Below are 14,496 nucleotides of genomic sequence, written 5' to 3' on the forward strand. Positions count from 1 at the left end.
GAGTGTGCACTCATATGAAGGTTTGCAGGAGAGCTTCTGCAAAGTTTTTAAGGTAGGAGATGAGGTACTGGTGGCTGTAAATCTCTGAGGATGAGTCGTGAGTCATGCTTGGGTAGCTCAGTTGGTAGAGCACTTGCCTGCGAAAGGCAGAGGTCCCACGTTCGAGCCTCAGTCCGGCACACAGTTTTAACCTGCCAGGAAGTCTGAGCAGAAAAGTTGCGTTTGTCATTTTATTGTTTGCTGGGGTCTCGCACACTATGCCCAGTGCAACATACCATTTTTCCAGATGCATTTGCAAGCCATAAACTTCCATAACAATTTTATGACTGTCACTAAAGATTATTCTACAGCACTGACTGGAAAGTCTGCTAACACATGCTGTTTGTGCACTTTTACCAACAATGAAGGTGCAAGGAAAATGATCTGCATGTATCTGGTTTTTTAAAAGGCAACTCACCTCCTCTGTGCCATCTCCTTAAACATATTACTCTTACAGTACATTTATGAGCAATGAAGACATTCTTTCTTAAACACGTGTTACCTCAGAACATTTGTATCATATGATATTATTAAATGAAAAAATGAAAAATTTGTCAGCTTACTGATTTGTCTCTCCCCAAGATTTGCAAAGATTCTAAATGCAAATGTGGCTGAACTACGTTGGTCTATGAGTTCCAAAATGTGCTTTTTCCTGTTTAAATTCTCATGACTATGGACACCTAAGAATTTAGAAGTTTCCACCCTATTTATTATTTCCTCACCATGTGTTACACCTATCATTGGTGTAGCACCACTAGGTGTTCAGACTGAATACACCATGTCTTTTCAAAACTAAGGTCTGAGACCATTCATAGAAAACCAGTCAATAATACTTTTAAGAACTTTGTTTACCCTTTCTTCTGTTTCTCTGTGTATGCTCGGATTGATAACAATACTAGTGTCATCTGGAAAAAAAAAAACAAAAAAAAAAAAAAAAAAAAACTGCTTGTTCTTGTGTATGAGATGGAACATTGTTTACATATATGAGGAACAATAGTGGACCTAAGATTTGGCTTAGGAGAATGCTATACGTGATTTCTACCCAGTCAGAATAATGTCCCTAGACTATATTTCTTGAATTTGCTAAGTACAGCTTTCTGCATTCTTTTGGTTATATATGACATTATTCAGTGGTTGGCTATACCATTACCATCAATCCCATAAAACTTCAATTTATATTGGAGAATACCATGATTAATGCATTCAAATGCTTTAGGCACATCGCAGAAAATCCAACTGCTTCTATTTTATTATTTAACACTTGTAATATTTGGTGAGTGAGCATTTAAATGGCATTCTCAGTAGAACAAATCTTCTGAAATCCTAACTGTGATTTGCTGAGGATATTGTTGCTTAGGTGAGGTACTACTCTATGATATATGACCTCAAAAGTTTTGGAAAATGTCAGCAGTGAAACAAGTCGGTGGTTATTAAAATCTCCCCTATCTCCTTTCTTATTTAGGGGTTTGACAATAGTATATTTCGGTCTCTCTGGAAAAAAGTCTTTAGTTAGTGATGCATTACATATATTACATATAAGACAGGGCTTATTATATGAAACACAAACAAAACTGAACAAGCTTAAATTTTTGAGAGAATGTATAGTTTTCTTAATTTCAGAAGGAGATGTCATTGATACATTTATGTGATTGAATTCTATGAAAGTTGCTTTTTCAGTATACTGCTGTGATTTTTCTCTTCAACCATTTGTCACTATACTGTCTGCTATATTTACGAAATGATTATTACATATATTAGCTACCTGTGACTCGTCGTTTATAGCCCATCCATTCACTTTAATAGTGTTCACTGTTCTGTGGCTGGTTGTCCTGTTTCTCATTTCACTACATTCCATATAGCCTTAGTCTGTTGTCAGACATAATGTGGATGTTCCTGCCTTTTTAAATAACTTTTCTTAGTAATTTTGAGCAGTTTTTGTAGTGTGCAACTGCTGCAGTGTGTCTCCTTTTTCCTTTCACAACATAATTTGATCTCTCCTGTTTTTGTCCTTTCTGTTTAGCTTTTGTAAAAAACTATTGAAAATAATGATATGAATTTATCATGGAATATATTTAATTTTATATTAGCATTTGGTTCATTATAAATTTCATCCCAGATCATCTCTAGTAAACTATTCTTAAAAACAATTGTCCTGGAGCCATTAATTATTCGGATTTCCACTGAGGAATACCCATACTGTAAGGCACTACATTATTTATCCTAACCGATTGTCCATCATGATCAGAGAGAGCATTTTTTATTGGGTTACCAGTTATTTTCTTTCCTTGAGCTTCACAAAAAGAAAACATTGTAATTTAGGGTTCTACTGTATTTATCCATCCTTTTTGATAGTTAATTATTGACATCAAATTGTAGGATCCAAATAAGGTTTCCAGATCATTTTTCCTGTCTTCTGCAGCTTGTGGTCTCGTGGTTGCATTCTCGCTTCCCGAGCACGGGGTCCCGGGTTTGATTCCCAGCGGGGTCAGGGATTTTCACCTGCCTCGAGATGACTGGGTGTTTGTGTTGTCCTCATCATTTCATCATCTGTCATGAAATTGGCGAGATCGGACTGAGCAAAGGTTGGAAATTTGTACAGGCGCTGATAACTGTGCAGTTGAGCGTCCCACAAACCAAACATCATCATCATCATCATTTTTCTTGTCAGAAACCTTTAGGAAATCAACATTGAAGTCATCACAGACTCCTTGCTACTGTCTGATAGATAGCTGAGTAAGAAATCCGGATTCCTCATAAACAGCGCAAAATTATCCAGTGGGGATCTATAAATAGTTACAATTAAAAGTGAGCTGAAACAGTATTCATTCACAAGCACACACTCCTGTGTGCTGATCACTACAAAACTAGCTGGTTTCAATGCTTTGGACCTTTTGTTCTGTCTTAATACATGTAACAACTCCTCCTTTTCACATATGTTCTGCATGAGTAAGCTGCTATAATGTAATCTTTTATATGTAGCTTCTGACCCTGTGGTTATGTGGTGCTCAGATAGGCATAGGATGTCAATCTTTTCATAGCTCTCTAAATTTTACAAACGGACAAGAAGCTGTTCTGCCTTATTATTCTGTCCTCTAATATTCTGAAGAAATAAGCCAACCTTATTTTTCTGTGCATTCTTAAGCATTTTGTGGGACACGTGTTATTTTCACTTCTTTCGAAACAGGGTGCCTGAATCCTGATTCTAGCCTAAAGAAAGTGTCCTTCTGACACCAGTAACTACAGGGACCCTGCTATGTGTGCTGGTCGCCTCCCATGCATTTACTGCAAGAAGCTCAGCCACCTTATCTTTCCCTCTCCTAATCAGGTGTAGGCCATGTACAGTATATCCCCAGTTCCTAATTTCAGCAACAGACACTGCACTCATATGAGATTTCGTTTCAGTCAGCAGCAGCCTGATCAACTTAGTGTTCACACACTCACAGGAGTGTTGACCCAGGGCTGGTCATGGCACTGCAGGATCTCCATAAAACTCACTTTTGTGTGTGTAGTTGCTACTCCTATTTCATCCAGGTCATCGATAAAGCTGTAATTACTGTCCTTAACCAGGCTGTTCTGTGCTCCACGTACTACAACGACATGACCCTCTTTGCCAAAATTGTTGCACATATTCCCAGTGTCCTCTGTCACCTGGCTAAGGCTAAAACTTGGCTTCACAATACTTGTATCTAGCAGCAAGACTCTTTTCTTCCTACTCTCTTTCGGTACCAACCTACATTGAGTTTCTTTGCTAGAAGTCTGCTCCACCCTACTGTAATGTACAGCTGGATGAGACTCCTCCCCCTCCTACTTCAGGTAACATGTCAAATTTATTCGCTACTCTACGCTGAAATGTAGATGAAGTTGAAGGGCTGTTCCCTTTTTGTGCATTGCTTATTACCTTTACCTAGTACAAATGATCTATTTCCCTCCTTCAGCCTATCTAGTTCAAATTTGCATGTTATGATTGAACCTAAAGAGCACAAATCTTTGCCTTCCGCTCAGCAAATCTCTCTTCTTTTTGCGTAGCCTATAGTTCCATGGGAGAGCCTCATTGAGTTTGCTATTCAGTTCCCCACTACAGTCACTCCAGTGGAATTCCAGCCCACAGTCTGCACATACCACTCCCTCTTTGATTATCCTACAGCAAAATCTGCATTTATCATGCATTGCAACACCAATTACACGTTCGAACTCAGAACTAAATTACTTAACATGCTTTACACCAGACAAATTTTCATTATTCATGAGCTGCAAAAATTAGGCTTATACATCAATACTTTCAGGTGTATGATATAATGTAAAACATTTAATTATTTGTATTTACAACAAGAGCTCAGCACTCACATAACTGAAATATCTGTTAATTAATTTATTCACAATAGGATGTACCATAACTTTAATGTACACAAGCTTTAAGTAAACAAACTACTAGAGCAACTCAAGATTTATGCTATTTTCTGGAAATATTAACTTAGTGATGAATGAATTGATGCACTCTACTTAAATTACTGGAAAGAAAAACAGGGCAATTAAACACAATTCTCTAAGTTAACTAAGCCAAAACAGAAACAGAAATAAGACTGCAACTTGGCCGTATGATCTTCTCATATTTTCTGGAATAATATGTAAAGAAAATTGGTACCTTTAACAGTAAGCTTAAAAAACACACTATACATGTAGTTAACAATTAATTTATACTAAAATAACAGTTATTGCATCTAAATAACTTATCTTTATGAATTCACAAACACTCAGATGTCTTGCCTGGTGCATAGTTGCAATACGGAAGAGTATTTTGAATCTCAAAGCTGCTGAGTTTGGTCTGTTCACAGTTTGATGAATGTTGTTCCCAGTTTACTTTTCAGTCCAAGTGAATGCCCAGGAATCTGGCGCTAACTCTCTGTAGTGACTGGTTATTGAGTGCTCTTTTGAGTTTATGTGACTTGGTCAAAATTGCGTAAAATTTATCTTGTTTGGGTTGGCAGAATGAAAATTAACAGTAAACCAATTAAAAACTTTTGAGAAGATCTTGTTGGTAACTGTGTGGGGCAGATTTTCTGTTGCACTACATCAAGAAGGTTCAAAGAAGGGCAGCACGTTTTGTATTATCGTGAAATAGGGAGGAGAGTGTCACTGAAATGATACAGGATTTGTGGTGATCATCATCAATACAAAGGTGTTTTCATTGCAGCACAATCTTCTCATGAAATTTCAGTCAGCAATTTTCTCCTCCAAATATATTTTGTTGATGCCGACCTATGTAGGGAGAAACAATCATCATAATAAAACAAGGGAAATCAGAGCTCACACGGAAAGATATGTGTTCAATTTTTACATGCACTGTGCGGGCCTGGAATAATAGTTAATTGTTGTGAAAGTGGTTTTTTTTAGGGCGCAAAACTGCTATGGTCATTAGCGCCCGAACAGGGAGCTGAAAGCATATCCTGTCAACAGCTTTTACTGGAATCAACTGATTCTGTCCTGAAGGGACAGGCTTGGTTTGTTACATAGGCATTGCAAGAACTTGGGTTAGGAATCTACGCCTCTAGCTTGGTCGCAGCTACATATGTGAAAGAAAATTTTAAATTCTCAAAAATTACCAATGAATTACTCCCAATAACTCAAACTGGTTAGGTAACATGTGCAATGCTTCCCCATTCCACAAGGACCACATTCATGGGGGACTGGTGCTTGTGGAGGCTTAACTCTATGAAATGGATCTGTTACATTTGATTTTCTGTAGTGTTGCTCAGGGAAAATTATAAATGGTTATATTGTCAAAATTTGTTCAAGAGTTGTCTCAAATGTTTCCTTTTAAAGTGAGATTGTTCAAACATGGAATAATCCTCATAATACATGCAGACAGTAACACTTTGGCAATTAGATGTTAATCTGGTGGATATTTGCACTGAAAATAACCACTAATTTTAAATAACCTCAAAGTAATTGGTAGAAACAAAGTCTAAATTCACTCACTGTTACTTCTTTGACCATAAACAAAATTTGCATAATTATTTATTATTATTCTGGATTTACAATGTGAGTACATTTTTCCAGCACCTATTCTAGATTACAGTAAGTCACTAATTATTGTTCTCCAATCTTCTCTATTTGTCCATAAATCTTCAGGAATGTTGTTCTTCCTCATTGCTGACTGAACTCCCTGTATCCATGTATCAGGTGGTCGTCCCCTTTTTCTTCTTCCAATTGGTACCCAGTCGATTATGCATTTTGGTAGCCTTTCCTGTTCCATTCGTCTGATGTGTCCATACCATTTAAGTTGTTTGTGCTCGATGAAATCAATAATTGAATTTTTACATTTCATCTTGTCTCTGATTACTTCATTTCTTATTCTTTCTCGTCTTGATATTCTTGCTGAACGTCTCCAGAAATCCATTTCTGTGGCTAATAATTTTGATTTCAGTTGCCATTTTGTTGTCCACACTTCTGAACCATATGTAATAATGCTCCTAACTATTGTTTTAAAAATCCTTATTTTGTTATCAGTTGTTATGTGTTTGTCCCAGAGAATTCCATTCAATAAAGAGATTGTCGTCTTTCCAGAATTTATTCTTGATCTAATTTCTTTGTCCTGTTTCCCATCATTTGTAATTTTCACACCTAAATATTTATATTCCTCAGTAGCTGTTATTGTTCCCATCCCTTCTTCTAATATTAAGTCTCCATTCACTCCACCAATTACCATGTACTTCGTTTTATTCATGTTTACATTTAGACCTGATTTTTTATATTCTTGAATCAATTTTCTGGTCATATACTCTATGTCCTCATAGTCTTGGGCTATAATCAGTTGGTCATCTGCAAATTGTAACGAGTATATTGTTCTATCATTTATTGGTATTCCCATAGCGTGACATTTTTTCTTCCAATTCTGTAAAGTTACTTCTGTATATATTTTATACGATGTAGGTGAGATGCTACATCCTTGACGTAATCCTTTTGTGACTTGGAATCCATGTGATAGATATTTACCAATTTTTATTTTTGAAATAGAATTTTTATATAAATTTTGAATTGCTTTAATTACTCTTGGATTTATTCCTATTGATATTAAAGCTTTCCATAAACTGGATAAAGGCACACTATCATAGGCTTTTTCTATATCTATGAATACTAAATGTATAGGTTGTGCCCGAACCATTTTTTTTTCAATAATTTGTTGTAGGCAAAAGATATGATCAATTTTGATCTTCCAGCTCTAAAACCTGCTTGTTCTTCAGCCTCCTTTTCTTTGTATTCTTGTTCTAACAAATATTTAATAATTCTTCCATATAATCTACTGAAGGTATTGGTCACTGTTATTCCCCTATAATTTTTACACTCATCTTTCGCTCCTTTTTAATGTATCACTGAAATATATCCTACTTTCAAATCATTTGGGACATCTTCCCCATTTAAACATCTTTCGAAAAGGTTTCTTAACAATTCCATTAATTTCTTTGTTCCTAATTTTAATAATTCTGCAGGAATACCTCCAATGCCTGTAGCCCTTCCATTCTTTAAAGATTTTATTGCAGTTTTTACTGTCTCTATTTCCAAACGGATGTAATTCTCTGCTTGTAGATCTACTATTTCATTATATTCAGGGTTTCCCAAGTATTCTTCCCTGTTTTCTGTTAATAAACTTTTAAAATATTTTTCCCAAGAGTCATGAGTAATATATTTAATATGTGTTGTTTCTTTGGAATTCCTTCTTAAATTTTTTATAGTTTTCCAGGCTTCTGTGTTTCTTTTACCACCAATATAGGATTCAATTTTTTGACATGACTGTTCCCAAACTTTGTTTTTTGCTTCTGCAACCTTTTTCCGGATTTTCGCTTGTTGTGCATTAAGCTCTATTTTATCTTGAAGATTTCTGGTATTTAACCATTTTAAATATTTTTCTTTCTTTAATTTCACTTCCTTTTTAATTTCTTCATTCCAGTAGTATAATGGATGGTTTGTACGTGTTTCTTCTGTTTCTCCTAAAGCTTCCTTGGCGGCTTCATGTAGTTTATTTACAATATAATGATATTGATCTTCTGTATTATCAAACTCTGTTTCTACCAGTTTTTCATCTAATCTCTTTTGATATAAAAATATTGTGCTTTCATTCTCAAAACTATTCAAATTATATTTAGGCATTTTGATTTCTGTTTGTATATTTTCTATAGGACAATTTCGATTTTCTTCAGTGCTTTTTCCTCTGAAGGGGAATAAAAATTTGGAATTTACCAAATAATGATCGCTAAGAGTTACCCCTCTATATACTCTTATGTCATGTATTTTTATCCTCGTTTGCTGTTTAATTATAATATAGTCTATTATTGATTTTTGATTCAATGTATCTTTATGCCATGTGTATTTATGTATTTCTTTATGTTGATAAAAGCCATTTAATATTTTCAATGAATTTTGTCCACAGATATCAATAAGTCTATTACCATTATCATTTATAACATTGTCTCCAAATGGTCCTATAATTTTATTTCCAATTTTACTTCCAGTTCTACTGTTAAAATCCCCTGCAATAATAATCTCCCTGGTTTTCCCGATATCCTCTATGATTCCATTTAAATTATTATAGAAATCATCCTTTTTACAAATTGGTTCATCTTCGCTTATTCCATATACTCCTATAATAGTAATTTTGTATCCATGAATATCAATATTAATTTTAATCAGATTTTCATCGATAGGTTCCCAGTTTGTGACCATTCTTTTGAATTTGTTTTTCATCAATACCGATATCCCCCGTTTTGCTCTTTGATTAATTTGCATAATATTTCCCTTATTAATTATTTCCATGAATAAAGCTCCAATCTGCTAAATATTATTTATTCATTAGTTATAGTAAGAACATGAAGCAAAAGAGTACATGAGAAAACACATCAGGGGCAAGTTGTCATTACTTCAGACCTATATGGAATGGCAGTGCATAGTCTTCATACCAGACATAACACTTATAAACATGTAACATTAATGAGACTACAAAAGTAAAGGCAGGACCAGTACCAAACAGACAGAAAATATAAACTCATTGCTAAGCAAATCAACTGTTTACTAATTATGCACAAGAAAAGTGAACGGAAGCTCACTATTGATGGCAAACCACAAGAGAGGAGTGATGGATGGTCTCTGTTGATAAGGGAGGTGCAATGCCTCAAAATTATGGATGTAAAGATGAGGTAGCAAAACCAATACTGCCTCATGGGTTTAGTCAACACTACCCTTTTTTGGCAAAGGAGAAATAAAGAATAGTATCATTGACACAGCAGGAGGATAAGAATTAGACAGGGAAAATAAGTTAGATAGCCAATGATGGCAATCGCCAACCCAGGTCGGCACAACAGAAAAAAAAACTGTACCACTGAAAATATGTCCAAATTATCCCCTGTCTGTTGTGGATGAAATTCAGTTTCTCATGGTTTTTAACCAGTAAGGGAACAATACTGAACATGAGTTTGAATGAATCTTGAAGCAAATACATGATTAAACCCTGTTCCTAGCCCAAGGTTGACTAACAATGCTGCCTCAGTAGGGAAAATAGCAATCTAAATTAGCCATATCATCAGATAAAATGTCACTGCCTCAGTCAGAACACTTGAAAAGATGAAATCCACATGTGGAAAATTGCAAGTTGGTATTACTTAAAACTAAAACATTCATACAACAAATAAAGGATGGTGCACCATCAAAGCAAATAAACTCACATTATTCTATGACAACACACATACAAAATTCTGTTTAGAATGTTCCATGCCCACAGGTGTGCTGCCTTTAATTGCCCTAAAATAAAGGTACAAAATGCAGCAACAATTAAATGCACTACAGCACTTGCTAAACTTAACTTAAATATTATTCTCACAGATTCTATGACAATGTTTAACAGTCCTTTTTCAACACACATATGTAAAAGATTTTAGAACACCACTTTCTAAATAGCACACTGCACCATCACACGATATGACGACAAAAACACATGTGTAACCATTGAATGATAGAGTTCAGGTTTTTCAAAATGCAATGAGCATAAATAAATTGTCCTTGGGTAAAATGTGACTAACAACTTAATAATGCTTGGAAACTGTTCATAATCAAGTATAGAATATAAAACTATAGACAAGAAGAAACACACATGCAAACCTCTAGGTATTATTGGTCCCTAAGTTCTAAGTACGTACATGTGAAGTGTCTCTTTTGGTCACCCAGTAACAGGTAATACACTGTGAATGTGTAAAAGTTACTTTCCAATCAAAATGTTGCTAATGCATACAGATTCCAGTTTCAGTTGATATTTCAAATGTGTGGTCCCATTCAGATCTACTGGAACACTTACCTGTACGTATCTCATGACCATCAGAACCGCCGTTACAACATCACAAAGTTATTTCACTCCTTGTTGTAAATGTAGGCAAACATGGCATAAATTATTATAAATGTCCACAGCACAGCATCAAGAACACTAACATTGGTATCCTTATGACCAGCATATCTAACACTTCTCAAATGAAAGTTCACATCAACTTAGCCCATCACCATGGGCATGCTCATACACATTTTGTAACCATCTAGAACATGTCCAAAAATTCCAACTTCTCTTCCAAAGCATTTTCAACATCACCTTAGTAAACATCCTCTTTTTGTCTCCATTTAGAAGTGTAATTGGGAGACTGTATTACAAAAGTACTTCATATTACAAAAATGTGGAAATGAAAGTTAACTGCCACAAAAATTGCTTAAAGTTATAACACCAGAAGAAGGAAAAGAAAAAAATGCAATGAGAATAAGAAGAACATGCTTAGAATACAACTCAGCATGGCATGGGTGCATGTGCAAAATGTAAACGAAACATCAACCTGACAAGAGATGACAGCATGGGTTGCGTACTGAGGGATATGATATTTTGTACAAAGCAAAAGCAAAGAGAACTGCAGATCAGACACACACAAACACATACAGTTGTGGTATACAAACACCTGCATACAATTTGTCATATCTTATGTCACATGCTTGTATAAAGTATATCTCTATTCTTTTGTAAATATTATAAACTGACTCTTGGTCCTATTGTATTTGTTTAGCATCTTTAATTTCCAATTTTGTGAAAATCTATGAGATGTGAATGAAGAACAGAATTTTAAGTTTACAACAAAATTTAAAATACTACATTCATAACAGCACAGTTTCAGAGACGGGATGTCTAGGATAATGGTAACTACAAATTTAGTTGAAAACATTCTGAGCCCTTTTTAAAGGAAACATAAGAATCATGTGATCTCTTTGGACCTGTCTAAGGTATCTGACTACATGAATCATGAATCATTCCAAGCTAATGTAAAGCTGTATCAGTAAGGGATTTTATGGAAATGTGACAATTTCATTTATTTATTTATTCATCCAAGGATGATTGTACAATGAAAGAGGATTTGTCATTGTAGCACAATGAACAGAAGTAGTTGAAAAACATAATACACACAGAGTGCATAAGTGTGCTTTTATGAGTAAAAGACAGGTGCTTGCCCATGGCTTTGATAGTGGAACCACCCCAGTTTGTGGCTGAATTGATTTAGGAAAACCACTGAAAATGTAAATCAGAATAGTTATGCAGAGCACACCCCATATTCCTGAATACAAGGTCACTGTGCTAATGAGTGCACTGTCTCATTCAGTTGGTCCCTATTGTGCAGCGTTCTTTGATTAATGCAGTTAGCTCCAGATACTTTTAACATAAAACACAGCTTTGCTCTTTATTGCTACATACACTGAGTCACCCACTGGCAACTCCACTCCTTTTGGAAAACTGACTCTAGCCCTGTAAACATACATTTATGCCTCACATATGTCTTTATGTTCTCATCAGCATCCCCCCTAGAATAGTGAGATGTTGAATTCAGGAGAATTACAAGACATTACTTGCATGCAGTCTAGACCTTGGCAAATGCTCTTCCTGTAAAAGTATTAGATTGTGATGTTAGGACATTTTAGTTATCTCTTTCAGTATAACCACTACACTAAGTCTTCTATGTCATGTTTAGTTGTGAAGTTTGTATTTCTTCTGCAGAATATTTCGGCTGCCTTTTTAAAAAGATTTTGACAAAACCAATGGTTTGACTGGTCTGTTGAGCACTGTATAGAGATGAGTGGTGGAGAGCCAGTTTGTTGTCATGTACAGCTGGGCCAGGTGAATCAGAAATGTTGGTCAGAGCATGGTCCTGGGGAAAGCCCAAGGCTAATGCACCTGGTGACAAAGGAGGTGAAGGCCAAGATGGCCTTCCAACTGAATGTGGTACATTAAAGGATTATATATTCATTAAAATGACCAAACCCGCTTACAGTTGGGTTACAGATGCAAAGACATTTTTGGAATCGATGGAAACCCTAGAACACATACATTTATTTATTTTTTGACACATTGTGAAAAAAAGTACGTAGATTGTAGAGGATAATACACTGCTGGCCACCGTAAATGCAACACCCTGAAGGAAGCATCCGAATCAAGTGAAATTTACACCATGGGTTTGCAGCGATGAGATATGCAACTGATTAGAATTTCAGCGCAGACGCACATCACGCGCGCCTGTGGTGCCACCTCATAGCGCCATTTAAGGCTTGGCGATTTCGACGAGTGTACGTTCGGCACGTGTGTTTACCTTGTGGTTGTTTCACAAGACGATCAGTTATGCCTCGTAGACAACAGCGAACATCGTTTGATCAAGTATCCGAGTTCGACAGAGGAAGGATAGTGGCTTACCGAGATTGTGGATTATCATACAGAGAAATCGCTAGTCGTGTTGGACGAAACCAAACAACTGTAATGCGGATATGTGACCGTTGGATGCAGGAGGGTACGACGGACCGACGTGGTTGATCACATTCACCTCGGTGCACCACTGCACGTGCTGATAGGCAAATTGTGCGCATGGCAGTGACGGATCGCTCAGTGACATCCCGAACCATAGCACAGCACGTTGCGTCTGTAACGCATCATCCAGTGTCTGCGCGTACCATTTGACGCCGTTTACAGCAGAGTGGTGTGTCCGCAAGATATCCATTGCTTCGTCTACCATTGACGCAGAACCACAGACGTCTCCGTCGCCAATGGTGTGATGACAGACGGATGTGGACGGCAGAATAGAATGACGTTGTCTTTACTGATGAGGCACGCTTCTGTCTGCAGCACCACGATGGTCGGATTCGAGTGTGGAGACACCGTGGAGAGAGGATGCTGGACAGCTGCATTATGCACCACCACACTGGTCTTGCACCAGGTATTATGGTATGGGGCGGTATTGGATATTACTCTCGCACGCCTGTAGTACGCATTGCCGGTACTTTAAATAGCCGGCGCTACATATCCGAGGTGCTGGAGCCAGTTGTCCTTCCTTACCTTCAGGGCTCGGCCACAGCCATATTTCAACAGGATAATGCGCGACCACACGTGGCACGCATTGTCCAAAGGTTCTTCGTCAATAACTAGATTGAAGTGCTTCCCTGGCCGGCTCGCACTCCGGATCTTTCGCCAATAGAAAAGATGTGGTCCATGGTTGCTCAACGAGTGACCCAGATTACATCCCCAGCTGCCACACCAGATGATCTTTGACAACGTGTGGAAGCTGCTTGGGCTGCTGTACCCCAGGAACACATCCAATGTCTCTTTGACTCAATGCCGAGACGTGTGGCAGTGGTGATCTCCAACAATGGCGGCTACTCTGGCTACTGATTCTGGCAGGAACCACTTGTCACAGACATCTGCAAACGTAATCATTTGATACTTGGTCAACATGTTACCTACAAAATAAATTTTGTTGTGCTACCTCTTGTCTTTCTTGGTGTTACATTTACGGTGGCCAGCAGTGTATATACAATATGAAATCTTAGAAACATCTAGTGCATTTATACAATCTATCTACTAAGGAGTTCCAGCAGGAAGTTTTCTGGTCTACCATCATATGATCTTGTGAGTCATTCTTCTGTGATGTGTCTGATGGTTCTCCACAATCACAAAGTGGCGAGGGTTGCTTATGCCATTTATGTAAAAAATATGCACATCTGTCATGTTGGGTTCTAATTCTGTTTGGCACTGACCACACTTTGCATAGTAAGTCAAAATCCAGTGGTTTTTGGGTAATATAGGGCATATTACTGTTTTGTTGTCAGTCCATTTTGACTCCTTAATATTGACCTCATCTTCTATAGTGACCCTCACTATTATTATTGGTTGTCATCTAGAGCAGAGCTGGTTATAGTTTGCATCATCGACATCTTGATGGATTGAGAAATTTTTATTATCCATGATCATTTTCTATTTGTTCATGAGAGCATTTATGTGTCATAGCCGAGAGGGTAGAATGTGGCTTAGTACTGGCAGCCATTCTGCAGGTCTTGATTTAATAACGCTAGCAATCATTCTCATGCTCTTATTTAGTTGGACATCTATCTTTTATACATATGGGC

General features: G+C 36.9%; 1 protein-coding gene across 1 annotated transcript; it reads right to left on the bottom strand.

Annotated features, from left to right (window-relative positions):
- Nucleotides 1-7,398: 7,398 nt before the first annotated feature.
- Nucleotides 7,399-8,847, bottom strand: LOC126456505 (uncharacterized). The gene has a single exon (XM_050092254.1). The coding sequence runs from the start codon at nucleotides 8,845-8,847 to the stop codon at nucleotides 7,399-7,401; it is 1,449 nt and encodes a 482-aa protein (XP_049948211.1).
- Nucleotides 8,848-14,496: the final 5,649 nt, after the last annotated feature.

Source organism: Schistocerca serialis, chromosome 2 (genome assembly GCF_023864345.2).
Source record: "Schistocerca serialis cubense isolate TAMUIC-IGC-003099 chromosome 2, iqSchSeri2.2, whole genome shotgun sequence".
NCBI classification, from domain to species: Eukaryota; Metazoa; Arthropoda; class Insecta; order Orthoptera; family Acrididae; genus Schistocerca; species Schistocerca serialis.